This window comes from Rhinopithecus bieti, unplaced genomic scaffold (genome assembly GCF_001698545.2).
Source record: "Rhinopithecus bieti isolate Rb0 unplaced genomic scaffold, ASM169854v2 scaffold_30687, whole genome shotgun sequence".
Taxonomy (NCBI): domain Eukaryota; kingdom Metazoa; phylum Chordata; class Mammalia; order Primates; family Cercopithecidae; genus Rhinopithecus; species Rhinopithecus bieti.
Window position 1 is genome coordinate 749,889 of NW_016813366.1, and position 26,008 is coordinate 775,896.

Below are 26,008 nucleotides of genomic sequence, written 5' to 3' on the forward strand. Positions count from 1 at the left end.
CCTGTAGTCCCAGCTACTCAGGAGGCTGAGGCAGGAGAATGGCGTAAACCCAGAAGGCGGAGCTTGCAGTGAGCCGAGATCCGGCCACTACACTCCAGCCTGGGCGACAGAGCAAGACTCTGTCTCAAAAAAAATAAATAAAAAATAAATAAATAAAATAAAAATAAAAACAAGACTTATGGCCAGGCATGGTGGCTCAAGCCTGTAATCCCAGCACTTTGGGAGATCTCTTGAGGGCCAGGATCACTTGAGGTCAGGAGTTCAAGACCTGCCTGGTCAACATGGAGAAACCCCAGCTCTACTAAAAAATACAAAAATTAGGCCGGGCGCGGTGGCTCAAGCCTGTAATCCCAGCACTTTGGGAGGCCGAGGTGGGCGGATCACGAGGTCAGGAGATAGAGACCATCCTGGCTAACACGGTGAAACCCCGTCTCTACTAAAAAATATACCAAAAAAACCTAGCCGGGCAAGGTGGCGGCCGCCTGTAATCCCAGCTACTCGGGAGGCTGAGGCAGGAGAATGGCGTAAACCCGGGAGGCGGAGCTTGCAGTGAGCTGAGATCCGGCCACTGCACTCCAGCCTAGGCGGCACAGCGAGACTCCGTCTCAAAAAAAAAAAAAAAAAAAAAAAAAAATTAGCTGGGTTGGCAACATGCGCCTGTAATCTCGGCTACCCGGGAGGCTGAGGCTGAAGAATCGCTTGAACCCAGGAAGCACAGGTAACAGTGAGCCGACATCGCGCCACTCCACCCAAGCCTGGGCGACAGAGGAAGACTCCGTCTCAAAAACAAACAAACAAACAACCACAGCAGATGAGTGAACTTGGCCCAGAGTGAGGCAAGACTGGCCTGAGTGTCACAGCCACGAAAGGGCTGAGCCAGCACTGGAGCCCCGGTCTGGGGATCAGTCCCTGTCACCATTCTGGTTTCTCTGTACTGGAGCCAGCTCAAGGCAGATCCGACTAAGTGTCCCATCTCCAGAAGCAAAGGACCGTGGGCCGTGGGGAAGCTGAGATTAAGGTACTAGGAGTCAGCTGTGAGTCCTGCCAGCTGACACCGAGTCTTCTTCCCTCCCACAGTCCACCTCCATTAGCAAATGTTGTCACCTCTACTTCCAGAATCCCTCTGAAATCTACGCACTTTCCCCGCTGTGGTTGCCTACAGACTCTCTGTCATCGAGGCTGCCATCATCTACTGTCTGGACAACTGTGCCGTCCTCCTCTGGTGCCGCTCCTGCCCACCCCGCTCCATTCCTTCTCCACCTCAAAGCCAGAAAGTTTGCACAGTAAGTCAGTCCACGTCACTCCCCTGCCCAAATTCCTCTCAAGGCTCCCCATTTCCCTCCGACTAATAACCAAGATCTACTGTGCTGAGCACACAGGGCTCGATATGATCTGGCCTCTCGTTACCTCCCCGCCGCTTCGCTCACCCGGCTCCGGGTTGTCCCTCCAACCACCCGGTCCCCTGCCTGGAACGCCTCTCGCCTGCCTTCCGCTGTCAGGTTAACAGCGACTCGTGGTCAGTTGTCCCCTTCTCCAGGAAGCCCTCCCCGAGTAAGTCGGGGATCTCCCAGTTCCCCGGGATCTCCAACCCTCGGTCGGGCCCTCCTGAGGTAGGAGCCGAATCCCCAGCGCTGCTCCCGCAGCGACCCCACCTACGCTCCCGGCTCCGCCGCCTCCGTCTGCGCCGTCCCTCGTCCTCCCGGCGCCGACGGTTTCGCCGCCCATGGCTCCTGCTCCGACTTCGGCTCCAGCTCCCGCTCTGGCTCCGCTGCCTTCGGCCGCGGCGACCCGCTGACCGCGAGCGCGAGCGTGTGTCCCGACCCATCGGCTGGGCCAGTGGCCGCGACGCCGACACCAATAGCCGAAGCCTGCGCTGGGGGCCTTTCTCGCTCACGGCGCTCTCCAGACTGCCCCATCCGGGCCTGAGCCGGGAGAGAGCACCCATCACGCCGCCACAGCCTGCAAGGACTCCGACGCCCCAGACTCTCTACTACGTCTGCAAATGTGGACCGTGTGATTGACTCCACTGACATTGTAGGCTCCAGGGCGAGGGGTTCTCCTTTCAGGCAGTGTCGGAGACAGCCCCAGGCGGGTCCCCGCACCTCAGGGGGCCTGAGAAACTGTGGGCCGGGCAAGGGCAAACCAGGAACCTTATGCGGGGAGGGGCCTGCGGAGGCGGGACCAATAAGAAGCGGGTCTAGGCCCGAAGTGGCGCTTCATTGGTGTGACCAGGGGCGCGGCCAATGAGAGGCGTGTCTGGGGAGCGAGGTCCCCGAAAGGCGAGGAACCAGGAAGGGCTTAGGTACCAGGCAGCTCCAGAGGGCAGAGGGTGGGCGCGGGGACAGAAACTGAAAAGCCTTCCTATGAGAGTCATCGTTATGCTCCACCACCTGCCAATGAACCACCTGCCAATGAACACCTGTGTATTTTGGGAGTTAAGCTTTAAAAAAAAAAAAGACTTTGATAACTCCCTGTATTCCCCCATCAACTCATTTTAGAGATGGGGAAACTGAGGCTCGGGGGGAAACTGAGGCTCAGGGAGGTAAAGTCACATTTAACACCTACCTTCTCAACCCAGGCTGCCCAGCTTTGTGGTGTGGGTGCTGGGGACCAGTGGGAGGGTTGTGAGCAGGGTTTGGGGGACTTGCTGTTGAAACAAGTTTGGCATGGGAGGACGGACTTCAGGGGCAAGGCTCGAGGCCAGAGACCTGGAAGACGCTGATATGCCGTCTTGGGCTCCCCCAGCCCATGCTGCTACCACCACCCCCTGCAGTTCTAACCACTCAGGGCTAGGAAGGCCTGTTTCTGAAGGATGGTAATTTAAGCAAACTTTTAAAATGTTTATCTTGGTCGGGCGCGGTGGCTCACGCCTGTAATCCCAGCACTTTGGGAGGCCCAGGCGGGCGGATCACCTGGGGTCAGGAATTCAAGACCAGCCTGGCCAATATGGTGAAACCCTATCTCTACTCAATAATACAAAAATTAGCCAGGTGTGGTGGCAGGCACCTATAATCCCAGCTACTTGGGAGGCTGAGGCAGGAGAATTGCGTGAACCCGGGAGGCAGAGGTTGCAGTGAGCCAAGATTGCACCACTGCACTACGGCCTCGGTGACAAAGCAAGACTCCATCTCAAAAAAAAAAAAAAAAAAAAAAAAAAAAAAAAAAAAAAAAAAAAAATTAAAATGTTTATCTTGAGTCGGGCACAGTGGCTCATGCCTGTAATCCCAACACTTTGGGAGGCCGAGGCAGGTGGATCTTGAGGTCAGGAGTTTGAGACCAGCCTGGCCAACATGATGAAACCCCATCTCTACTAAAAATACAAAAATTAGCCAGGCATGGTGGCACGATTGTAATTCCAGCTACTCGGGAGGCTGAAGCAGAAGAATCGCTTGAACCCAGGAAATGGAGGTTCCTGTGAGTTGAGATCGCACCACTGCACTCCAACCTGGGCAACAGAGCAAGTCTCCGTTTCTAAATAAATAAATAAATAAAATGTTTATCTTGGAATACAACTTCCTAACATCTCCGCAAACGCTGGCTTTGTATGCTTTGCTTGGTGTTAAGGCAAGGATGGAACCTTACAAAGGAAGCAGAAGACCATCTCCTGACACTCTAGATGATGACCTTGCCGGTCCTGAGATGTGGGTTGTCCTGGTGTTGGGATGGTCTAAAACAAGGCGAAGGCCCGACCCTGTTCTTCCCAAAATTCAGATGCATCCTTGCAGCACATTAGAGATTGGCTGCATGGTCTGGGCCTGATGGCTCAGTCCTGTAATCCCAGCACTTTGGGAGGCCAAGGTGGGTGGATCACCTGAGGTCAGGAGTTTGAGACCAGCCTTGTCAACACGGTGAAACCCCATCTCTACTAAAAATACAAAATTTAGCTGGGTGTAGTGCCGGGCACCTGTAGTCCCAGGTACTCGGGAGGCCGAGGCAGGAGAACTGCTTGAACCTGGGAGGCGGAGGTTGCAGTGAGCCGAGACCGTATCATTGCATTCCAGCTTAGGTGACAGAGCATGACTCCATTTCAAACAAACAAACAAGCTTAAAACAAGATCACCTCCATGTTCAGTTTATAAAACAGCTGTGCTGAAAACAGCATTGTTCCAAGGGCTCCCTTACTAAAGGCAGGATCTTACTTTTTCTTTTTTTTTTTGAGACAAGGGTCTTGCTCTGTCGCCCAGGCTGGAGTGCAGGGGTGCGATCTCAGCTCACTGCAACCTCTGCCTCCCAGGTTCAAGCAATTCTCTGGCCTTGGCCTCCCGAGTAGCTGGGATTACAGGTGTGCGCCACCACACCTGGCCAGGATCTTACTTTCAATGTAGTTTCTCAATCTGGGAGACCAAGAGAAATCTTTTCCCTTCAAGGGGTCCAAACATGACTGAATTTGAACCGCCCTAGCAGAACAAACACAAACTTCGGAGGGCTGCACAGATGTTGGAAGCACAGATGTTTTCTGAGCTGAACTGAAGGAGGTTCACAGCTGGCAAGGTGTTTGGGTTCTATTACTGGTATTAGCATCAATCTCACAAACGTTTCTTCTCTAAGTTTCTTTTTTTTTTTTTGAGGCGGAGTCTCACTCTGTCGCCGGGGCTGGAGTACAGTGGCCGGATCTCAGCTCACTGCAAGCTCCGCCTCCCGGGTTTACGCCATTCTCCTGCCTCAGCCTCTTGAGTAGCTGGGACTACAGGCGCCGCCACCTTGCCCGGCTAGTTTTTGTATTTTAGTAGAGACGGGGTTTCACCGTGTTAGCCAGGATGGTCTCGATCTCCTGACCTTGTGATCCGCCCATCTCGGCCTCCCAAAGTGCTGGGATTACAGGCTTGAGCCACCGCGCCTGGCCTCTTCTCTAAGTTTCAAAGTCAGACCTCAGGCCGGGCGCGGTGGCTCATGCCTGTAATCTCAGCACTTTGGGAGGCTGAGGCGGGCGGGTCCTTTGAGGTCAGGAGTTTGAGACCAGCCTGGCCAACATGGTGAAACCCCGTCTCTACTAAAAATACAAAAAAATTAGCCAGGCGTGGTGGTGCGTGCCTGTAATCCCAGCTACTCAGGAGGCTGAGGCAGGAGAATGGCTTGAACCAGGGAGGCAGAGGTTGCAGTGAGCTGGGATTGCACCACTGCACTCCAGCCTGGGTGACAGGAGACTCCATCTCAAAAAAAAAAAAAAAAAAAAAAAAAAAACCAGAAAACAAAATCAGTCCTCAAATTCCCAACCAGATCCCAGAACCCACAGAAAGGCAGACAAGCAGGTGGATGCTTATTACCCGATTTATTAGAGAGACCTCTAAAAAGACGGGGTGTGGCGGGGATGGGTGGGTGAGGAACCTGGGCTGCAAACCAGTGTTGTTTGGGGCCAGGAGTGGCTGTATGGTTTCAGAGGCGCCCACGGCTCTGGATCTGAGGGACATAGCACCCTCGTCTCGACCACGAGGCGCGGCGCTTTGGATTGTCACGCACCAGACCACGGGGCAGAGGAATGCAGTGGAATCCCCGGGGGGAGTTAAGACACACGAGATTTGCAGTTTCATTTTGTTTCAGAATCAGTTCAGCCATAAAAATGGGACTGGGGTGGGGACAGGAGGAGCGATTGACCACCGGGGACGAGGAGGAGGTGGTGGGCGCCTATCCTGGGGTGGGGGCTGAGGGGCTGTGGAGACAGTACCATGGTGAAGGACCCCATGGCAACGGGAGTATTGCACTGAGCCAGGTTTTGGGGGAACGGGGACATGTCGGGATGGCGTAGGGGAACAGAGCCTGGCAGGAGACACATGGAAGTTTCTGCCTTGTCAGTCTCAGAGAAAACGCCTTTTAGTCATTACAGTACAGGAATTTGGACACTGTCCACATTCTTAGTGGACGGCGGCCATCAGAGGTGACCCAGGAGGGGACGTGGGCATTGGTCACCAAGGTATTTACAGACTTCTACCGTGGGGGACAGTGGGGCGGGTCCAGCGGCCTCCCTCGCGGGGGATCTGAGGGAGGCCGAGTTCGCTAAATATTATAAATAGGTCTTGCCGTCCTCCTGCCCCCGCCCCTCAGCACAGTCAGTGGGGCACTTCAGCCTCGGTTTACAGTTCTCTGAAAGGAACCAAAAAACACAACCAACAAAGTAGATCTCCAAAGGGGCCTCGGAGACAACACAAAAATGGAAATGTGGTATCCACAGAGGTTTGCAAATTTCTCCTGCAAGGGAGTGCTGGCCGGGCACTGGTGTCACGTGACTCACTCAGCGGAGGGAGGCTACCCTGGACGCGGTGCTGCCCGCCGGGACCACACCTGCTGCTCCGAGTCACCCCCACAGGCTCTCCATGTCTCTGGTGCCAGGGCTCTGGGCAGGGGCACTCGAGGGCTCCCTGGGAGGCTCAGTGTGGCCTCTGGGGTGTGGGCCTTTGAGATGACGACAATGCCCCGTCCCTGTTGGTCATCCAGGTCCCAGACACCCCTTCTGATCTCTGCCCCTGCCTCCCCGGGGCGTGCCCGCCGGGTGTCCTTCGGAGGGACGAGGGGGCTGATTGGTGGATGCCCGGTGCCAGCAGATGAGGACCAGGCTGTGAACCGGGGCCAAGGCTGCTTCCCGGGGCTGGACAGACTCTTCAAGCAGGCAGGGAGGACCCCACGTGGGCTTGTCCTGATGGGAGCCACGCGGGTAGCCGGTTCCCGAGGAGGGTCGGCCCCTCTCCTCGGCGGAGAGTGGAAGGGCTGCTCTTGTGGAGTGTGTCCTCGCTGAGGGCCTCGGGGATGGGGCCGGCTTCTCCACAGCAGGGCCCTTCCAGGCGCAGTGCATGGACCGTGCGGGAGGCCGACAGGAGGTGGAGAGGGGGTGACGTGGCGTTGTACAGAGCTTGCAACAGACAAACACAGAGCCCCGCCTGGGAGGTTCTCTGGCCATCTCAGACCCCACATCAGGCTCTGCCAGGGCTGGAGAGGAGTTCTTCCCGAGGTGCAGCTTCCACGCCAGCTCCTCCCATCCTGGGCACGTCTCGGGAGTGGGGAACCCCACGGCCATCACCCACAAGCCCCTCTCAGGGGTCCTGGGGAAGGGCAGGGTGGGCGGCTGTGCTGAGCTCTCGACTCCAACCAGCACCCTCTGAGTGCAGCGGCCCCAGGAAGCTGCCCCAGGGCTGTCTGGGCTCAGTCCCCACTGGGAGTGCTGCCCTCTTGGAGGGAAATGAGCCAGAAACAAAGTCTCTCCTCTCCTCGGAGATACCACATCACTCAAACAAGAGAGAGGCCACGACACCCATGCCAGTCCTGAAGGAGACTCCTGTGGAGCCGGGCCTGGCCCCCTAGGCCGTGCCTCCAGGTGGAGGGGTCGGGGAGCCTGACCTTCCACCCTGAGCTGGTCTCCTGTGGCCCAAGGCCCGGCCTCCCGCTCCGTCCGTCCGTGGAGAAAGCGTCTCCGTTGCCTGAGCCCTCCATGCCAGTTGCTGAGTGGCCCACATCGGAAGAGAACGCCAAGCCCCCAGCCCGGAGCTCCACCAGAACGGGTAGTGGCCTGGGGGAGAGCAGGCCTGGCCCTCCCGCTGCAGTGGGTCTGGATCGGAGGCGCCAGAGGTTTTTGCTCGAGGGGCACCTGGAAGGTGGGTGTCAGGGCCCCACTGCGGCGGGAACACAGCTGCTGAGTGGCTGCAGTGCTTGGCAGGGTGATGGCTGTCCCCACAGTCGATGCTCAGGCCAGATGTTCTGCACTGAGGCCCCCAAACCCAAGCTGAGGGCCGGAGGGTCCGCTTCCCAGGTGGACAGAGACAGAGTGGCTTGGGACCCCAGCCGTCCCCTCTGCAGGCTGATGGGGCCCCCGGGGCTCAGGTCCCCAGAGGCCACCGGGAACAGCCTGGCTCCCTCCTCAGGACACATGCAGGCACAGCAGAGAACCAGAGGGCAGTGGGCGGGGGCTCTTCTTCATCTGGGTTGGGTTTTTGTCTTTTTTTGGTCTTTTACTAAAACAGCACACACGTGCTTCCGTCTCTGTGCCGAGTAAGGACTCAAATGCGATTTGCTGCTCGGGAGGGTCGGTCTCACTGGGGCAGGCTGCCGACGGGGGTGCCGGGGCCCTGGGAGGCTTGTCGGGGAGGGGTCCGGCCATCGGCATCCGTGCAGGGGGAGGATGAGGTCCAGTGGGGCGGTGAGGCGGGCATCTCCCGAGCTCTGGGCCTCAGCAGGGTGGGCAGCGCCTCCAGAGGCGGCCGGAGCGAAAGTGGAGCTCGGCTCTGGGTTGGGGACTGCATAGAAATTACTGCAAGAGCAAGAGAACAAATGAAGGTGGGTGGCAGGCGGGGTGAGGCCCACCCCAGGCCACCCGCCAGGCCCCCTGCCAGGGACTGGCTTCGTTGGGCCAACACAGGCCCTGAGACACCCCACGGCCACCTCAGAGCCAGAGAGCCCAGGGTGGAGCTCTGGGCCACCTGTGCCCTCCCGCCCCAGGCCTCAGTCCCTGCTTGTCCCAGTGGCTGGGGACCACGCTCAGTAGGACCTTGGAGCCCACAGGGCCGGCGGGCGCATCTGGGCCGCACTTACTGTGTCGCTCTCGCCGTCGGAGGCCGGGGGGGCCTGGGCGCTATAGTGGAGTGGGGAGTACACCCAGCTCCTCTCATCGGTGGGCTGGCGGGTGGGCGCGCGTGCAGGAGGGCGCAGAAGAGCAGGGTGCGAGGAGGCGCAAGAGAGGCAGAGGGAGGAAGGAAGAGACAGGAGAACATAAAAGAGGCGAATCCCCCATGGAGGACGAGGCGTGGCTCAGACTGGCTGCCCTCTCTGACCCGGTGGACCCGCTCCCAACCTGGACGGGCCCAGGGCCTCAGCTCAGCATGGCAGGGTGGGGCAGGCGGCAGAAAGCAGTTAGTTCAGTCAAGGCGGGGCCTGAGACAGCAGGTGACAGAGCCGGCGGAAGCGGGTGGGGGTCACAACCTGGAGCACCGACTGTTCCTCCTCCTCCTCCACAGCCCGGCCCCACCACAGCCCCCAATCCTGCCTGTGCCATGGGCACCAGCGCACAGGCTCCTGGGGGCTCTCTGTGAGGGTCCTGGGAAGTCAGGGTGCCAGACCTACTTCCCAATCCAGAAGCCTTTCAGGACCTGAACACACGGCTGCCCGTGGGCAGGGCCACCCCCTCTGCCAACACAGATGTGCTCAGGAGAGACTGAGGCTCGGACTGCCCACCCTGCAAGAGCCAGGAGACACCTTCCTGAGCAGTGGGGCAGAGTGAGGGCCAAGTTCAGGGCTAGGCACAGACAGGGCCGTGTGCTGGGACACAGACATCTCTTCCCAGCTATGCCTGCGTGAGGGGTCCCAGGTCTGGGTGGGACCTGAGGAGGGAGGAAGGGTGCGTTCCTCCAACACCTCTGCCCCGCCCACTGAGAAGCCCCCGACCCCTCAAGCTCCCTCTGCTTCTCCTGCCCCCAGGCTGCTTCCTCAGGGCTCCAGCCTGGCCTCCCTGTCTTCCTTATTGCATACTCCTCTCTCTTGGGCCTCTATTACCACCCCAGCCTTCAATGCCCCTCCCAGCACAGATGACCTGTGAATTTCCACCGGGCCCGGCCTCAGCCTGAAGCGCCAGGCCTGAGTACACAGCTGCCTGGCCATGTCCACCTGGCAGCCCTCGGCCCCTAAACTTGTCACAGCCACAACCCAGTCCGTCACCCCAAGACCTACTGCTTGTCCTTCCAGTCAGGACAGCGCTGCCCACCCGCTGCCCGGGCCAACCCATGCCTCCTTATCAGGCCTGCGCCCCTGCCTGTGCTGGCTCCCAGCTCCCAGCCTGGGCCAGCAGGGGCCTCCCTCGCGCTCCAGGTGAGCCCAGGCCTCACCTGCAGAGGCACTGCCTCTCCCTGCCTCAGGTCCTGCCTCCACGCCCACTCTAAAGGGCTCACCTCTGTGCTCACTCCACCCTGCCCGATCCTACAGCTCCCACCAGACCCCCGTTCCCGGCCCCTGGGCACCAAGGGCAGCGTGCTCCTGCCCTGCGAGGCCGCCATCGTGGAGGACTGACTCCTGCACCGAGGGGCCAGGACCCCAGCGCAGGCCTTGCCCATTCCTCTAGGAGGAAAGCAAATGTAGCCTGGAATTCCTGATGTGGGAACGGTAGGTCAGGTCCGCCCCTGCAATGTCCCTCGAGAGCCCGGTGTGGGAAGCCTGCGTGTGTGCTTGGTACTGATTTGGTGGCTGCACTGATGGCTCCCATGGGGACTTGAAAATGTGGGGCCAAAACAAAACAGGGTCCCCACCTGAGCCGTGAAAGAGCTGGCCCGCGGGGAGGAGGGTGGCAGCAGCCACTCAGAGCTGCTCTCTGGGAGGGGTGTCCTGGGCGGCACTGCGCACACAGCACCTGGGCAGGGACGACAGTATCCTTCTGCGACAGCGTTAGAAATGGGGGTACAGGCCAGGTGCAGGAGCTCATGCCTGTCATCCCAGCACTTTGGGAGGCCAAGGCAGGTGGATCACTTGAGGTCAGGAGTTCCAGACCAGCCTGGCCAAGATGGCGAAACCCCATCTCTACTAAAAATACAAAGATTAAGGCTGGGCGTGGTGGCTCACGCCTGAAATCCCAGAACTTTGGGAGGCCGAGGCAGGCGGATCACCTCAGGTCAGGAGTTCGGGACCAGCCTGACCAACACGGTGAAACCCCATCTCTACTAAAAATACAAAAAATTATCGGGGCATGGTGGCAGGAGCCTGTAATCCCAGCTACTTGGGAGGCTGAGGCAGGAAAATTGCTTGAACCCAGGCGGCAGAGGTTGCAGTGAGCCGAGATTAAGCCACTGCATTCCAGCCTGGGCGACAGAGTGAGACTGTCTCGAAAAAAAAAAACAAACAGAAGACCCAAAATTAGCCAGGTGTGGTGGCAGGCGCCTGTATTCTCAGCTACTCAGGAAGCTGAGGCAGGAGAATTGCTTGTACCTGGGAGGTAGAGGTTGCAGGGAGCTGAGATCATGCCACTGCACTCCAGCCTGGGCGACAGAGCGAGACTCCGTCTCAAAAAATAAAAAAAGAAGACAAAGAAAAGGGCAGAACAGCTGGCTTCCTTGTCCTGCAGGAGTTGGGGGGACAGAGAGGGACCTCCTCAGCCACCAGCTGCGCAGAGAGGGGAAGTGGGGGGCAGTGGCAGCTGGAATCCAGAACCGGGTGACCCCAGGAAAACCAGAACCAAGGGCACAGCCTCTTCAGCACTCAGGCCTTGGGGTGCTTTGAACGGCTGCCCTGCCTCCCCTCTGGCCCCCACACTTTGGCTGTGCCTGCTGCCGAGACCACCCTCCCCACATCTGCCCTTTCAAACCAGGTGTTTTTCAAAATCCAGGCACCCCCCTCTGTAGGCGGCCTCTGCGAACTGCTCCCTGCCTGTGGTGGGGTGACCGGCAGGGCCGCTGGGTCTCTCCAGTGCTCCCCCTCCCAGCAGGCCCCTCTGGGGAGCTCCCTGACGATCTCCGGGGCGTGGGTCTACGATGGCTGGCTTCCTGCTGGCTCGCGGGGATCACTCCACAGTGCCTGGCACACAGCAGTGTTCAGAATGGTCTGCTGATGGGCGGGGAGTCAGGGCGGCCTCGGCGGGGGCTTTGTCTTGAGGAGACACTCCTGCTTTGGGTCTGCGCCCTGTTCTGGCTGTGCGGCACTGGGCAGGTCTCTTAGCCTCTCTGGGCCCCTTGCTTATTGGTCATAATGACAACAGCAGGCCCTGAGAAGCTCACGGCTACGTGGGGCCCATGTGGTGTCCCAGGGGGAACTCCTTGAGAGCTTGGGGATCTGGATTGTGACTAAACCGTGTGGTCTCCCAGGCTCCCAGGGTAGCTGAGGCCTCAGCACCTCCATCCGTGAGGTGGGTGTGGAGAGACCATCTCTTCCCCGTCTCCATGGCCCTGCAGTTCAGAGCCTGGCTCTGCAGCCGCTCGGCTGACCTGTGCGACCTCCCATATACAGTCAGGTAGGCCAGGGGAGCCAGGTCTGTACGAGCGAGAAGCATCCACCCAAGACACCCTGACATGGGAGGGCGGGGGTCCAGAGGCAGAGAGGGGCTGGTTGGGGTCCGGCCGGGGTCCGAGGCAGACCCTGGGCCTCAGCTGTGCACCTGGCAATGGTGCCGCCCTGTGGAGTGCCCGGTGCGACATGGGGCTGAGTGACATTCCCAGTGGTGCGCGCAGCCCGGCACCTGGCCCGGGGCCAGCGTGGCCGACCTCAACTACGGCTGTGATTGCCCCAAAGCCCTTCTGGAAAACAACAGACGTCAGACACTGAGCTTCCGGCAGGGGACCTGCAGCTCCCTGCTGCCCGAGGGGCACCGCCCCTTCTCCCCAGGGTGGCCGGCTGCGGTCACTTACAGTCCCTGAGGCGCTCAGCGTCATGGCCCGCAGTCGGTGATGGTGGGGAGAGTAAATCCAGTACCTCCCATCCGTGAACTGGACGGGGCGGGCCGGAGGAGGAAGGAAAACAGGATAGCGGATGAGGCGGCTGCCCCCGTGGTCGGGTGGGAGAGGTGGAGGGAGGCAGCGGGGAGCGGGTGGGGACAGCTGACTGCCAAGCAGAAGGTGGGGGTTGCCAGGGTGGGACCGAGGACCCTTCTCCCTTCTCCGCTGCCCACCCAGCAGGGCATCAGCACACAGACACACAGCAGGACATGGCCCCCAGGGCCCCCGTACCATCCAGAGACCAGGACACGCACGAACCAGTCCTGGGGAAAGGGGTGACGACATGGGGTGGCTGGGGGCACAGGCACGCGGCCCGTCCCTCCCTTCTCCAGGGCCAGGTGGGGGCATGGGAACCCCAGAGGCGCCACTGGAGACAGAGCAGGGGAGTTAGTTATGAAGCAGCCAGTAGGTGCCCGCAAAACAGGCCCTGAGGCCTGGTGCCTGTGCCCAGCCCACCTTCCCAGGAGGGTAAGAACAAACTATCTGGGAAGTGGGCTGCAGCCTCCAGCCCTCCCTGTGACCTGAGTGGGACCACTGGGGAGTGGAGACGCTACCTGGATACCCCAGGCCTTGCTGGTTGCCCGGCAGCTGCCTCACCCAGACCCTGGCAAGGGGGAGCAGGGATCCCAGGTCCGGGCAGACCCAGCCCTGCCCAGTAGCAGTCATGAGTCCCCAGCCCACAACGTGGGAGCATGAGGCTCTCCTGCCGCTGCCTGGTCCCCTGATCCTCCTCAAGGATGAGCCCACCTGGCCACGCCCACGGCGACAGGGAGAAGGTCCAGAAAGGCCTGGTCTGGAGGAGCTTCTCCCTCCGTGGGGTTAGACCAGGAAGAGAAGGTGGGTGTGAACGTGGCTGGTGGGTGCGCGTAGGAGTGTCGTGAGAGTGCTGGCTGGTGAGAGAGCATGTGGGTGGGTCGACAGGGCACACTCACGTGCCTGTGTGGGGCTGTGTACACGGTGTACACACAGTGGAGCGTGTGTGAGAGAGTCTGGTTGACAAGCCGGTGGCAGGAAGAGCCTGGGGCACTTACAAAGTAGATGTCAGTGGCGGGCGTGTCCTCCTCGTCCGAGGCCTGGCTGGCGGGTGCGCCCTCCTCGTCCGAGGCCTGGCTGGCAGTTTCTGCTTCAACAGCGGCAGCGGCACCGGCTGTGGAAGCCTCCACCCTGGGGACAGGGATAGACAGAAGGTCTTGACCCTCAGCCCCCACAAAGAGGCTCCCTGCGCCCCGACTCAGGATCCAGGCAGGGGCTTCACACGGTCATCACTGAGCCGAAAACCCAGGCAGCTGACCACAGGCCACGCGCTCCTGCGCCTGCCATTCAACGCAAATCAGAACAAACCTCCCCAAGAAGCCCTCAAATGCTGACCCTAGGAGTGACCTGCCAGCTCACTGACAGCGTGGCCCTGCTACTCCCAGCTCAGACACACACACACCTGTGGGCAGGTGCTGGCCTCACCCTCACCAGCTGTGCCACCCTGGGAGGGCCAGTTCCTCCTCTGAACTTCAGTTTCCTCAGCTGTAAAGTGGGGAGAGATGGCACCTAGCCACTGGGATCAGAGCTTCTTTCTTCTTTATTGATGTGTTTGAGACAGGCTCTCGTTCCATCAGCCAAGCTGGCATGCAGTGGTGTAATCACGGCTCACTGCAGCCTCCACCTCCCGGCTCAAGCGATCCTCCAACCTTGGCCTCCCAAGTAGTTGAGACTATAGGTGTGTACTGCTACGCCCAACTAATTTTTTTTTATTCTGTAGAGATGGGGTCTCACTATGTTGCCCAGGCAGGTCTCCAACTTGTGGGGTCAAGCAACCCTCCTGCCTCAGTCTCCTTTAGGAGGGATCACAGATGGGAGCCCCCGAGCCCAGCCTCTCTGTCCTTTTCACTGAGCACTTACTACATGCCAGGGCCGGCTCCTGTGATTAACCCACTGAGTCTATCATGGGGGATGGAGAGGGTGCAGCTACTGCCCCTGTGTTGCATTTGCGGAAACGGAGGCACAGAGAGGAGGTGAGGAACGGCCTTGGCCTTGGCTATGGCCACACGGTGCATAGTGTTCATCCCACGAATGAGGCTAAGCACGCCCTCCTGCCACGTCGGAGGCTCAGTTCCTTTTAGCAAAGCCTGAAATTTAAGGTGTGAGGTTTGGCAATGGCAAGGAGCTGACAGTGGCACGGGCACCGGGTGGAAGATAAACCCTGTCAGGGCTTTATTTTTCGGTCTGTGCTGCTGTGAGTGCTAAAAAAAACTCTCTTGGAACAAAAATAAAAAACCATCTCACGCAAAAATCATTAGAAAGGCAAGAAGAATTTGGTAACAATGCAAGCATGGGATTACACACACCAGACAGATGACAAAAAAGTAAAGACAGGCTGGGCGTGGAGCCTATAATCCCAGTACTTTGGGAGGCCGAGGCAGGCAGATCACGAGGTCAGGAGATCGAGACTATCCTGGCTAACACAGTGAAACCCCGTTTCTACTAAAAATACAAAAAATTAGCCACGCCTGGTGGGAGGCTGAGGCAGGAGAATCACTTGAACCCAGGAGGTGGAGGCTGTAGTGAGCCAAGATAAAGCCACTGCCCTCCAGGCTGGGCAACACAGCAATATTCTGTCTCACAAAAAAATAAAAATAGGCTGGGCGCGGTGGCTCAAGCCTGTAATCCAGCATTTTGGGAGGCGAGGACGGGCGGATCACGATGGTCAGGAGTCGAGACCCAATCCGGGCGTAACACGGTGAAACCCGTCTCTACTAAAAAAATACAAAAAACTAGCGGGCGAGCATGGCGGAGCGCCTGTGTCCCAGCTACTCGGGAGGCGGAGGCAGGAGAATGGCATAAACCCGGGAGCGGGCTTGCAGTGAGCTGAGATCCGGCCACTGCACTCCAGGCCTGGGCGGGCAGCAGAGCGGAGACTCCGTCTCAAAAAATAAAAATAAAATATAAAATAAAATAAAGAAATTAAAATTAAAATAAAATAAAATAAATACTAAAAAGGTAAAAAAAAATTTGTTAAACGCTTGGAAGTTCAGAGATGTTCTTACACAGCCTTTAGCCCAGGGTCTCTTGCCTGGGCCCTGTGGATACTGGAACCAGGTCCTTCTCTGGGGTGAGGCCATCCCGGGCACTGCAGGCTAATGCTGAGCAGCGTCCCTGGCCACCACTCACGGCCACAAACGCCCCCAGGCATCGCCCAGTTTCCCCTGGGGGCCAGGATCACCTCGGCTAGTGAAGAACCACTCCCTTCAATCAAAAAATAACCTCATGGGAAAATCCACTGTCTGCGAATACAACCCAGTAAGAAAGAATGACTTCACGACAGAACCTCGGGTTGCTCTTGGCTCCTCCCGGCCCGCAGCGGGAGGGCGCCCCGACCTCCCGCCAAGCCAGGCTCACCCTGCGTCCTCCTCTTTGGGGACCACGATCTCCACACTGCACGCAGGCTCCACCTGCACCGTAATCTGCTGCAGGTCCCCTTCTGCGGGCAGCTCCTCCTGCGGCCTGCAGGCAATGGGAGGTTGTGTCTCAGGCTCCCTCCTCGCTTCCCCCGTCCTACCCCCAGGAGTGCCCAGTGAACTCCAGGGCCAGTCCCAGAGGGGAGCGGGGAGCCTCCTGCTTGGGCCTGGTCTTTCTGGCTGTCACTCCCAGCCGGGGGACTGTCCACCTGGGTCCCTTGGTGACTGTGGTGCCGACAGGGCCTGGGGTGTAGCAGGCTCTGGGGGCATATGAGCGAATGGCAGCCCCGACCAGCTTGCGCGCCACAGACCCTGCCCACCCCCTGGGGGTGCCTGCACCTGGCAGCTGAGGCCCTGACACAGGTGAATCAGTGTCCCAGCAGCCGGGCCTGGCTGTGTAGCCTCTCCAAATGGCACGCTGGACCAAGGGGAGGGCCACATCCCACCCATGGCACCAAGGGGTTTCTTTCATCAGGCGGCAGTGATTAAAACACGGTTAAGGAAAGCAACATCTTGCCACTGCCCCGGTGTTCACAAGAGCGAGACCCCGGGAACCTCACCAATGTCCCCAAGGGCTGGGCATTAAAGCCAGGTGCAGTCCATGGGATGGAAGGACGGCACGCAGGCGTGACAGGAACGGCGCACACCCGCCCGAGATCCCCGTCAGTCGAGTGACAACAGCAAGATGCGGGCGGCACGCACGGGTGTGCCCATTGGTGTGAAAATAAAAGAGAAACAAAGTCTGGTGCACATCTGCTGTGTTCCCAGAAAGTATCTGCCAAGAGACAAAACCCACAGTCCCAGTGGTTGCTCCTGGGGAGGAGACGGGCCTTGGGCAGGACGGGGGCATTTCACAACGTTCCCACTGTATCTTAGGTTAGAAAAAACTTAATAGAAGAAGAAAAAGAAGGATCCAACAGGCCACAGCTGTCCCAGGGTGTAAGAAACACAAAGCGGCTCGAAGATTGTGTGCAGTGCTAGGGCCGAGTGCTGGAACCTTAAATCTGTCCCCAGGAAAGAATGGGCAGAGAGCAGAGGGACTGGGGGGCAGGAATGGGCTGGGGAGCGGGAATGGGAGCTGGGAGCTATGCAGGAGGAGCTGGTGAGACCCAGGGAGGGAAGGGGGCAGGGTCTCACCTGCCATCCTGTCCGGAGGACTGTGTGCGCCGCCTGCAGAGACACAGCAAACAGGTGACACCCAGAAAGAGGATGGCCCGCCTGCTCAGTCTACCTGCCCTGCCTACCCACCTGCCTACCTGGCTGCCCCGCCCACCTGTACAGATGCCACTCCCTCCTACACGTCGGATGCCCCACTCTTCTGTACATAGAATGCCCCACCCACATACGCAGCGGATGCTCCGCCCACATGCAAAGCAGATGCCCCACCCTCCTGTACATAGGATGCCCCGCCCACATGCACAGCGGATGCCTCACCCTTCTGTATGTAGGATACTCTACCCACATGCACAGTGGATGCCCCGCCCACCTGTACCGAGGCTGCTCCGAAGTCTCCGAGGGGGACCGCTCAGGAATGGAGAGGGATGTGGATGACAGAGTGGTGGCAATGGAAGCTGTAGTGGCTTCTTCAAAAGAAGGTGGCGTGCAGGGCAGAAGGTCAGGCCGGCCTGTAGGGAGAGGACGGTGGGTACCTTGCGGAGCCTCCAGGCCCCCAAACACACAGTCGATTCTCCCTGAGGCTTGGCTCACCCTGGGAACCCACGCCCAGTGCCTGCCTGCCTCCCGGACATGCCCACCTCCCCACACGGCAGGGAAGGACGACCTTCCCCCTTCACACGAAGGCTTCTGACCGCTCTCAAAATAGAATCCACAGCCCTACACAGCCCAGAAGGCCCTGTGCAACCTGGCCCGTCCCCTCCCCACTGCTCTCTTCCCCTCTTCCTCTCTTCCCCTCCCTGCTGCTTGGCTCCTTGCTGTTCCCCCAGCAGTGTGGTCCTGCCCTAGGGCCCTTGCATGGCTATGTCAATTCCTTCATTCTGTCCCCTGCGCTCCCTGACATCAGGCGTAGCCTGGGGGCTACGTGACTTCGATGGCATCCTGGTGCGCCTCAGATCAGTGACCGTGAGAGAAGGCGGGAGCTGTCACCACCCCACCCAGTGGAGCCTTCTACACTCAGCTCTCCCTGGACTCTTCCCTGGGGCCATCCCAGAAGCCCCCAGTCCCTGGGCAGGAGGTTCTGCGGATCCCAGATCCGGAGGGGAAGACAGAGATGAGAACTCAGGATGAGGCGGCGCCCCACCCACTGGGCTGCTGCTGACACCCCCTGCAGCCCCCACAGGCGCACTCTGCCCTCTGCCCCTCACCTTCGTCCTCCAGCGTGGGGTAGCTGCGGGCCCCCCGCAGGTCGTACTGGGCCTCCTCCCGCTCGCTGGGGATCTGGCTGGCCGAGAAGGCAGCTGTGGGCCCCAGGGGTTTCACAGCCAGCAGGGCTCCACTGCGTCCCTTCTTGGAGGGCGAGGACTTCAGGGCTGCAGGGGAGGATGGGTGTTGGTGCTTGGGGTTGCTGGGGGCTCATAGCAAAGCCCAGACAGGGCCGCTGCCCGAATATACCCGTGTCCCTGAGACCCACCAGGCCCCTGCCCGTCCCTGAGGCTGGGAAGCAGCAAAGCCTCTTGGTGGAAAACCGGGCTGTGCCTAGGGAGGGACTGAGAGCCTGAGTTGCCTGTCCTGCCTACCCGACCGTCTCTATGAGACACACTGGGACCCTGGCACAGTGCCTGCACCTCCCGGGGTCCTGCAGACCTGTGACTCCCGTCTATCCAGCTGGCCAGGGATACCTGCAAGCTTTATGCCCTTCCATGTGCGGCCCAGCCCGGGCAGGGCCCCCATTTTCAGATGGACACTGACAGTCTTAGACAGCAACAGGTATTGTGGTTAGAGAAGCCAATGGTTCAGCATGTAGGGCCTGAGCCCAGATCCAGGCTCGCCCGCTGGCTGTGTGGCTCAGTCTCTCTGGGCCCCATTGGCCGACCTTAGCGGTGGGGTGTGGTGCAGCAGGTGATGCCCTACACAGGGCCGGGCCTGTTCTCAGTGTTGTGTGAGCTCTGCCTCCTCACCAAGCTCTCGTGACCTCTGCCCCCAGAATGACCCACACAGCTCCTGGTAAACAGTAGGTGCTCAGTTTGCCTTGTGCAGCTTCCTACAGTCGCCAAAGGCTGGCAAACAGCCCTGAATGACTGGGAATGATCCTGTGGCATCGGTCCCAGAGGATGGGGTGCGCGGACAGGCTCGACAGTCAGCTCTCTGGAGACAGATCCCAATGCGTGGTGTCTGCCAATTCCCATGGTGTCAATGAGAGGGGGTCCCTGGCCTCGGGGCTGGGAGCAGGTGTGCAGGCCGGGAAGAGCAGCCTGACTGCAAGTGCTGGGCACTGGCGTGCCTGTCCCTGCTGTCTCCCGGGAGCAACCCTGTGGGTGCGGACCTGCAGATCATTCATGCCCACCCCAGACACTTCCCAAGCACCTCTGTGTGCCAGGCCTGTGCAGGATGCTGGGTAGCCCGAGAGCCTACTAGTGGGGAGGGTGGGTGAGAAACAGACCCCAGAGAGGAACCCGTCTGGCAGCAGGTGGGCCACGGGCTGAGGTCTGCACGGGGACGTGGAACCCTGAGTCTGCATCCAGATGCTACAGTGGCCCATGAGGGGAGGCTGAGCCCTGAGAAATGGGGACCTCCCCCGGGTACCCTGTGGGTGAACCCTGAGTCCCCATCTTCCCCACCATTGTTTGCCCTGTGACCTCCCCGGCCACGCCCTGCTATGCTGGCCTCCTGGGTTCCCCTGCCCAGGATGGATTTCCGTGGCAATGGTGATGCTGTCGGAGCCCCACATACTGAGCTGCCTGCTGGGCCAGGCCCGCCCATCCCATATATAAACACTGTACTCTCACAGTGCTGTGCCAATGGGGAAACCGAGGCACAGAGGGAAATGCCTGTTCAAGGCCACAAGGCAGGACGAGGCCAGGCCAGGATTCAGGATTCAGACTCCGGCGGTGGCTCCTGTGCAGAGCAAATGTCCCGACTATCCTACCTCTGGATGAGGCCCGGTCTGAGGGGGGTACAGGGGCTCTGGGTTTACTGCCTCCCCCCGAGTCCCTCCCGCCCCACGGGGCTCTCGGCCTCCCTCGGGGTCCCTCCCGCCCCACGGGGCTCTCGGCCTCCCCCGGTGTCCCTCCCGCCCCGCAGGGCTCAGGTGGCTTACAGGAGTTCTTCCGAAAGACCGTGTTGCTCATGAACTTGAAAAAGCGCTCGGCGTAGAAGCTGGGGCGGTGGACAGACACCGTGTCCTGAAAGAGAGTTGGGGGTGCCCGGGGGCAGAGGGCGCATCAACCAACAGCTGGAGACAGCCCTGGACAGACGCTGTGTGTGTGCGGGGAGCACCTTCTGTGTGAAAAGGCTTGAGATGGGCCCGTGCTGCTGTGGCTTTCTGGGAGGGGCTCACGGAACAGGGAACAGTGGCTCCCTCTGGGGAGAGACTGGGTGCCAGGGAATGGGTGGAAGCTTTTCCGCTAGAGACCTATTCGCATTTTTGACTTTTTCAACCAGCTATGAATAAAGTATTTCGGCCAGGCGCAGTGGCCCACATGGACTTGCAGGGGAGGTTGAGGTAGGACGGTCTGGCTGGGGCCCTGCTGGGATGTGACCCTTGGCCTCCCAGAATGCAGCCTCCTTTCCCAGCCTCCTTGGGTGAGGAGTGGCCCACGTACCAGGACTGTGAATGACTCCACCCTCGAAGCCGGCAGTGGGAGGCGGTGCCCGGCCACTGTGGGCCAGGGGACAAGGACAACCCCAGCGGTGTCGGGCGGCAGCACAGGACACCCTGGCCGGCCTCGTCAGAGCAAGACAGCACTCCTATCTGCCCTAGGCAGCGGGTTCTGGGCCTTGGCAAGGTCCAAGACATCCCCAGAGGCCTCTGCTGGCCGCCCCCCTGACACGCCCAATGCTTGTTCTGGAAGCTCCCGCCTGGACTTTCTACACACTCTTGAAAAATGGGGGTGCCTGTTGGGATCTTGGATTCTACAGGCTGTTAGTCAGTCCTCGGTGCTTGGCCCCAGGAGGTAGTGTGCATTTGTGGAGTCATGGATGGGAGGAAGGCTGGGACGACAGACAGGAGGACAGAGGAAGGATGGGAGGAGGGGTGCAGGTGCTCACCCCATCATGGACGAGGGCCTTCCAGGTGTGCTCCAGCTTCTTGATGAACCTGTGGAGAGAGCGCCCAGAGTGGCAGCTGACATCAGCCAAGCCTATGCCACGCTGCCTCACTCAGGGGCCACTGTGCACCCCCGAGGACCCTGGGCCATGGCCTTCAGCAATCGTGGCTGTCAAAACTCAGGGCGACAGGCGCTCCTGGCAGGGAGTAGGTGGAGGCTCTCAGCTTAGTACCCTGCAGTGCCCAGGATGGCCCCACTCCAGAGAACCATCTGGTCCCAATGTCCATAGTACCGAGGGCGTGACCTGTCTTTCAACATTCTAGAGCCCCAGCCAGGCATGGTAGCTCATACCTGTAATCCCAGCACTTTGGGAGGCCAAGGTAGGTGGATCACCTGAGGTCAGGAGTTCGAGACCAGCCTGGCCAACATGGTGAAACCCGTCTCTACTAAAAACACAAAAATTAGCCAGGCATGGTGGCGCGTGCCGGTAATCCCAGCTACTCGGGAGGCTGAGATGGGAGAATAGGGTCGACTCAGAAGGTGGAAGCTGCAGTGAGCCAAGATCGCACCACTGCTCTTCAGCCTGAGTGACAGAGTGAGACTTTGTCTCAAAACAAACAAATGAAAAACCAAAAGACACATATTCGAGCCCCAAAGGGAGGCCTCAAACCCACTCCTTGGATTTTCTTTTTTTTTTTTTTGAGACAGGGTCTTGCTCTGTCACCCAGCCTGAAGTGCAGCACGGCCATCATAGCTCACTGCTGCAGCCCTGAACTCCTGGGCCCAAGGAATCCTCCTGCCTCGGCCTCCTGAGTAGCTGGGACTGCAGGAGCATGACCAAGCTCGGTTAATTTTTTGATATTTCGTAGAGGTGGGGTCTTGCTATGTTGCCCAGGCTGGTCTCAAACTCCTGGGCTCAAGCGATCCTCCCGCCTCGGCCTCCCACAGCACTAGATTATAGGTGTGGACCACCACGCCCAACTCACTCTGGATTTTCAAGGCGACCAAACACCTTCCTTTAGGGCTCAAGAAGGGGCAGCCAAGCAAGAGCTTTTCAGAAGATTGAAGAAGCCCCGAGAGCTGCTGGTGCAGCTGTTTCCACAGGCAAGCGCCTCCGTGCATGGGTGTCCTGGGAGCACCCACCCACCTGTGGGGCTGCAGACCCGGGGCGTCCACCTGTGGGGCTGCAGACCCGGGGCGTCCACCTGTAGGACTGCAGACCCGGGCACCCCTCTGTGGGACTGCAGACCTGGCACCCACCTGTAGGATTGCAGGATGTCAATGATGCCAATGTGCAGCAGCAGCCGCTCCCCGCGGCCGTTCACAGCAGGGATCCCGCCCATCCTGGGAGAGAGGACGAGGGCACCGTCAGCATCCCACAGACCTGGGACTCGAGGCAGGCAGGGCTGGGGAGTCCACCTGCTCCTGTGGGTGGCAGCTCGGCCAAGCTCTTGGAGTGGGGCCTGGCACCCGAGAATCTCCGTCCTGATGTCCCTCCATCATCCCCAGTCTCAAACCCGGGCCCAGGCGCTGCTGAGGAATCCCAGCTAGGAGGCCTGGGCACATACCCTGCCACCACACACGTGTGCATGGACACACATGCACACACATGTACGTGCACACACACGCACGCTGCATGCCTAGGTAGGGCCATGGGGTCTCAGGTACAGCCTGGGGAGTTAATTGTCACCCGGGACCATGCCCAGCACAGTTAGTGAGGCCACACGTGCAGCAGCCATCCTGAAGCCACCAGGAGCCAGACCCGCTGGGCCAGGGCCCTGCACGCTCTGCTCACGCCACAGGCTGGTGCACTCACCTGCTCCCCTGCCAGGCCCACGAAGACCCTACAAACGCCAGGATGGTCGGAGGCGGAGCTGTGCCTGGTCTTGGCTCCTGCACTCCCCGCAGCTACACCCTGGTTGGGGCCCCGGCTCCTCCTCTGCCATTCATGGGAAATACCACCGCCTTTGCAAACCAAAGCCCAGCAGGTGGCCTAGTGCGAGCCAGCACCGCCCCTGGGGCCAGGCCAGGTGGAACTTGGCTCCACACCTGCATGGCTCCACTGGGGAAGGCTGCCCCCCAACCTAGGAGCCTACTTCCTCAGCTGGAAACGGGGGAAGCCCACCTCCCTCCTCCAAGGCTGCTGGGAGGACTGAACAGGTACCAAAGTGAAGGCTCGGGCCTGCCCCCACTGTCAGAGTGCTGCTGTGACCAGAGCACAATCTCAGCACTGCTATATGACACCTGTCCAACCCGCCCCCTGGGGCCACATCTGGGGACATCTGTGGTTGTCACAACTCGGGGGTGCTCCTGGCCCGGAGTGGGTGGAGGCCCAGGACGCTGCTCAGCACCCTGCAGTGCCCAGGACAGCCCCAGGACAGCCCCATACCAGAGAATGACCTGGCCCTAACATTCACAGTGTTCCAGAAGGGCTCGTGAGTATCTCCCCAACCAAACCCCGAGCCCTGTGAGGGCAGGGCCTGTCTGCTCCCTCCGCCCCTAGCGTCCAGCAGAGACATCACTGTAGGCCACTGAGGTGTGGGCCTCTTCTCTCTACCACCGCTCCCATCTTCCGTGGCAGCATTTTTTTGTTTTTTTGTTTTTTTTTTTTTTGAGGCAGAGTCTCGCTCTGTCGCCCAGGCTGGAGTGCAGTGGCGCGATCTCGGGCTCACTGCAAGCTCCGCCTCCCGGGTTCACGCCATTCTCCTGCCTCAGCCTCCCGAGTAGCTGGGACTATAGGCGCCCGCCACCTCGCCCGGCTAGTTTTTTGTATTTTTTTAGTAGAGACGGGGTTTCACCGTGTTAGCCAGGATGGTCTTGATCTCCTGACCTCGTGATCCGCCCGTCTCGGCCTCCCAAAGTGCTGGGTTTACAGGCTTGAGCCACCGCGCCCGGCCTGGTTATCCTTTCTTGGGCTTCTTAATTGGCTTCTCAACCTGTAAATATCAAAGTGTCCAGGGTTCTGTGCTGAGTCACCTTCTCTACCCTCTCTCCCTATGTGAGTTTACCTAGTCCTATGCTTTAGATACCATTTATAAATAGATGACTCCAAAATATGTCTCTGTGACAGTGACCTCTGTGTGTAATTCCTAGCTCCTGTAAATAACTGCCTACTTGATGTCTCCATATGAATGTCAGACTGGCATCTCAAACTTAATGTGTCCCCCCAAAATCTTGATTTTCACCCCCAAACCTGCACCTCTCTCAGTCTTGTCAATTTTAGTAAATGTCACTGCTACTCATTCTGTTGTTCAGGCTAAAATTCTATGAGCTATTCTTGATTTCTCTCATTCCTTTACCTTTAAATCCTTCAGCAAAACCTGTTGGTACCATCAAAGTATATCCTGAGTCTTTGACTTCTTTCCACCTCCACTAAACCATTCTAGTCCAGTAGTAGGTGATGCTGCCGGACTACTTGAGAGAGAGCTTCCTAACTGACCGTCCTGCTTCCATTCTTGCCCTGCTGTGGTCCATGAGTGAGAAGCCGCCTTTGATTAAGCCATTTTATAGGTGGGTGTTCTATAACTTGTAGCTGAACCCATTCCTAACAGGCAAATAATTTGGTACAGCAGCAGGATGCTAAAAACAAGATGCTAAAATGTGGAATTGGCTAACTGGAGGTTAAGGTAGCCAGTGTTAAAAGACTCTATTTCAAACTGGAAAGTTGGTGACCCTTATAAGCAGTAGTGAAACTGTCACTTGCTGAACCTTGGATACAGGCCACATGCCAACCAAAGCTGTATTTTTGGAGAAATCTCAGGAGCAATATGGAACATTAGTGAGTGTTGCCTTTTTTAGTAGCTTTCAGCAAACTCCTTCAAGAGAGGGGCAACTCTAGATTAGAAATAACTGATTTGAAAGCAGAGATTAAAGAAAGTAAGGACTTGGTAAGAGAGGATCTCTTTACCTGCAGCCTACTATTTAAGTTGGCCAAGAGTCTCATAACTTGGAACCTTGCTGAAATACCCCCATTTACTTTGTGTACTCAGGTTGAAACTAGTACAAGTAGAGACAAAGAGGTAGCTTTATCAGGAGATAGGTCGGCCATCCTAAGATACTAGAATGGCCTCTAGGCGGCATCTCTTTCCTCAGCTGTTTTGAATTGTCTCAAGACAATGTTTTACCTATGTAGGAGATTCCAGAGTGGATGAGAATAGAGGTGAGAATAAGATTTCAATTTACACCTTTTTAGCATTGCTTTGATTTTGTAAACGATGTATTACTTATTTGGAAAATAAATAGAAAAATATTGCATAAAAACAATTTAAAGACTCTAGATAGGCCGGGCGAGGTGGCTCACGCCTATAATCCCAGCACTTTGGGAGGCTGAGGTGGCGAATCACCTGAGGTCAGGAGTTCGAGACCAGCCTGGCCAACATGGTGAAACCCCGTCTCTACTAAAAATACAAAATTAGCTGGGTGTGGTGGCACATGCTTGTAATCCCAGATACTTGGGAGGCTGAAGCAGGAGAATTGCTTGAACCCAGGAGTCAGAGGTTGAGGTGAGCAGAGATCGCACCATTGCACTTCAGCCTGGGCAACAAGAGCTAAACTCTGTCTCTAAATAAATAAATAAGATTTTAGATAAGTTCTTTGTGATTACGATACATGAAATTGATTGGAAGTCTAACAAATGATTGAGGTAATCCTGTATCCCTAAAATTTCAAGCCTGGTCAACAACAGTCTGTTGCTGTTCAGCCCTGTGGTAATCTCTGAACCCTGGAATTCCTTCCAACAGGGAGTAGGATGCAAAAGGTGTGCGTTCTGCACAACTAGAGGAAAAAACAAGGGTGTGGCTTCCAGATTCTCCAACTGAGAACTTAATACACTGCCACCAAAAAAACTCTGCAGTTTCTTTTGTGTAGAGAAAGGGTCTTGCTCGGTCACCCTTGCATTGCATGAGGGTGACCTCAATGAGTTACATGTTCTAGGCTCTGTTGTCAGCTGGGATGGGGCTTTGTATTTCTCTCTCCCTTATTCGTATTTCTAATAAGGGTGAACTGTGGT

At 58.3% G+C, this 26,008-nt stretch overlaps 2 protein-coding genes across 12 annotated transcripts in view; both read right to left on the reverse strand.

Annotated features, from left to right (window-relative positions):
- The window catches only part of CACTIN (cactin, spliceosome C complex subunit), a 17,477-nt gene extending 15,595 nt beyond the window's left edge, over window positions 1-1,882 (reverse strand). For all 3 annotated transcript variants that reach the window (XM_017848011.1, XM_017848008.1, XM_017848009.1), the window contains exon 1: window positions 1,653-1,882. In XM_017848011.1, coding sequence (XP_017703500.1) covers window positions 1,653-1,825 — 173 coding nt within the window. In that variant the 5' untranslated portion in view covers window positions 1,826-1,882. The remainder of the gene's footprint in view (window positions 1-1,652) is intronic.
- A 3,372-nt stretch (window positions 1,883-5,254) lies between these two features.
- On the reverse strand, window positions 5,255-23,637 carry PIP5K1C (phosphatidylinositol-4-phosphate 5-kinase type 1 gamma). Of its 9 annotated transcripts, none has more exons than XM_017848012.1 (12): window positions 22,817-23,631; window positions 22,261-22,344; window positions 21,002-21,050; window positions 20,052-20,136; window positions 18,160-18,324; window positions 17,325-17,463; window positions 16,976-17,008; window positions 15,780-15,884; window positions 13,421-13,553; window positions 12,621-12,756; window positions 12,303-12,380; window positions 5,255-8,233 (listed from the first exon to the last, which is right to left on the reverse strand). In XM_017848012.1, exons 2-12 carry the CDS (start codon window positions 22,341-22,343, stop codon window positions 8,016-8,018), a joined length of 1,224 nt encoding a protein of 407 aa, XP_017703501.1. In that variant the 5' UTR covers window position 22,344; window positions 22,817-23,631; the 3' UTR covers window positions 5,255-8,015. The 9 variants fall into 9 exon arrangements, 8 of the variants coding, with proteins under 8 accessions (XP_017703501.1, XP_017703502.1, XP_017703506.1 ...); XR_001880648.1 differs by adding an exon at window positions 8,515-8,598 and having other exon boundaries at window positions 8,215-8,233; window positions 22,261-23,635; XM_017848013.1 differs by having other exon boundaries at window positions 17,331-17,463; window positions 22,261-23,634.
- Window positions 23,638-26,008: the final 2,371 nt, after the last annotated feature.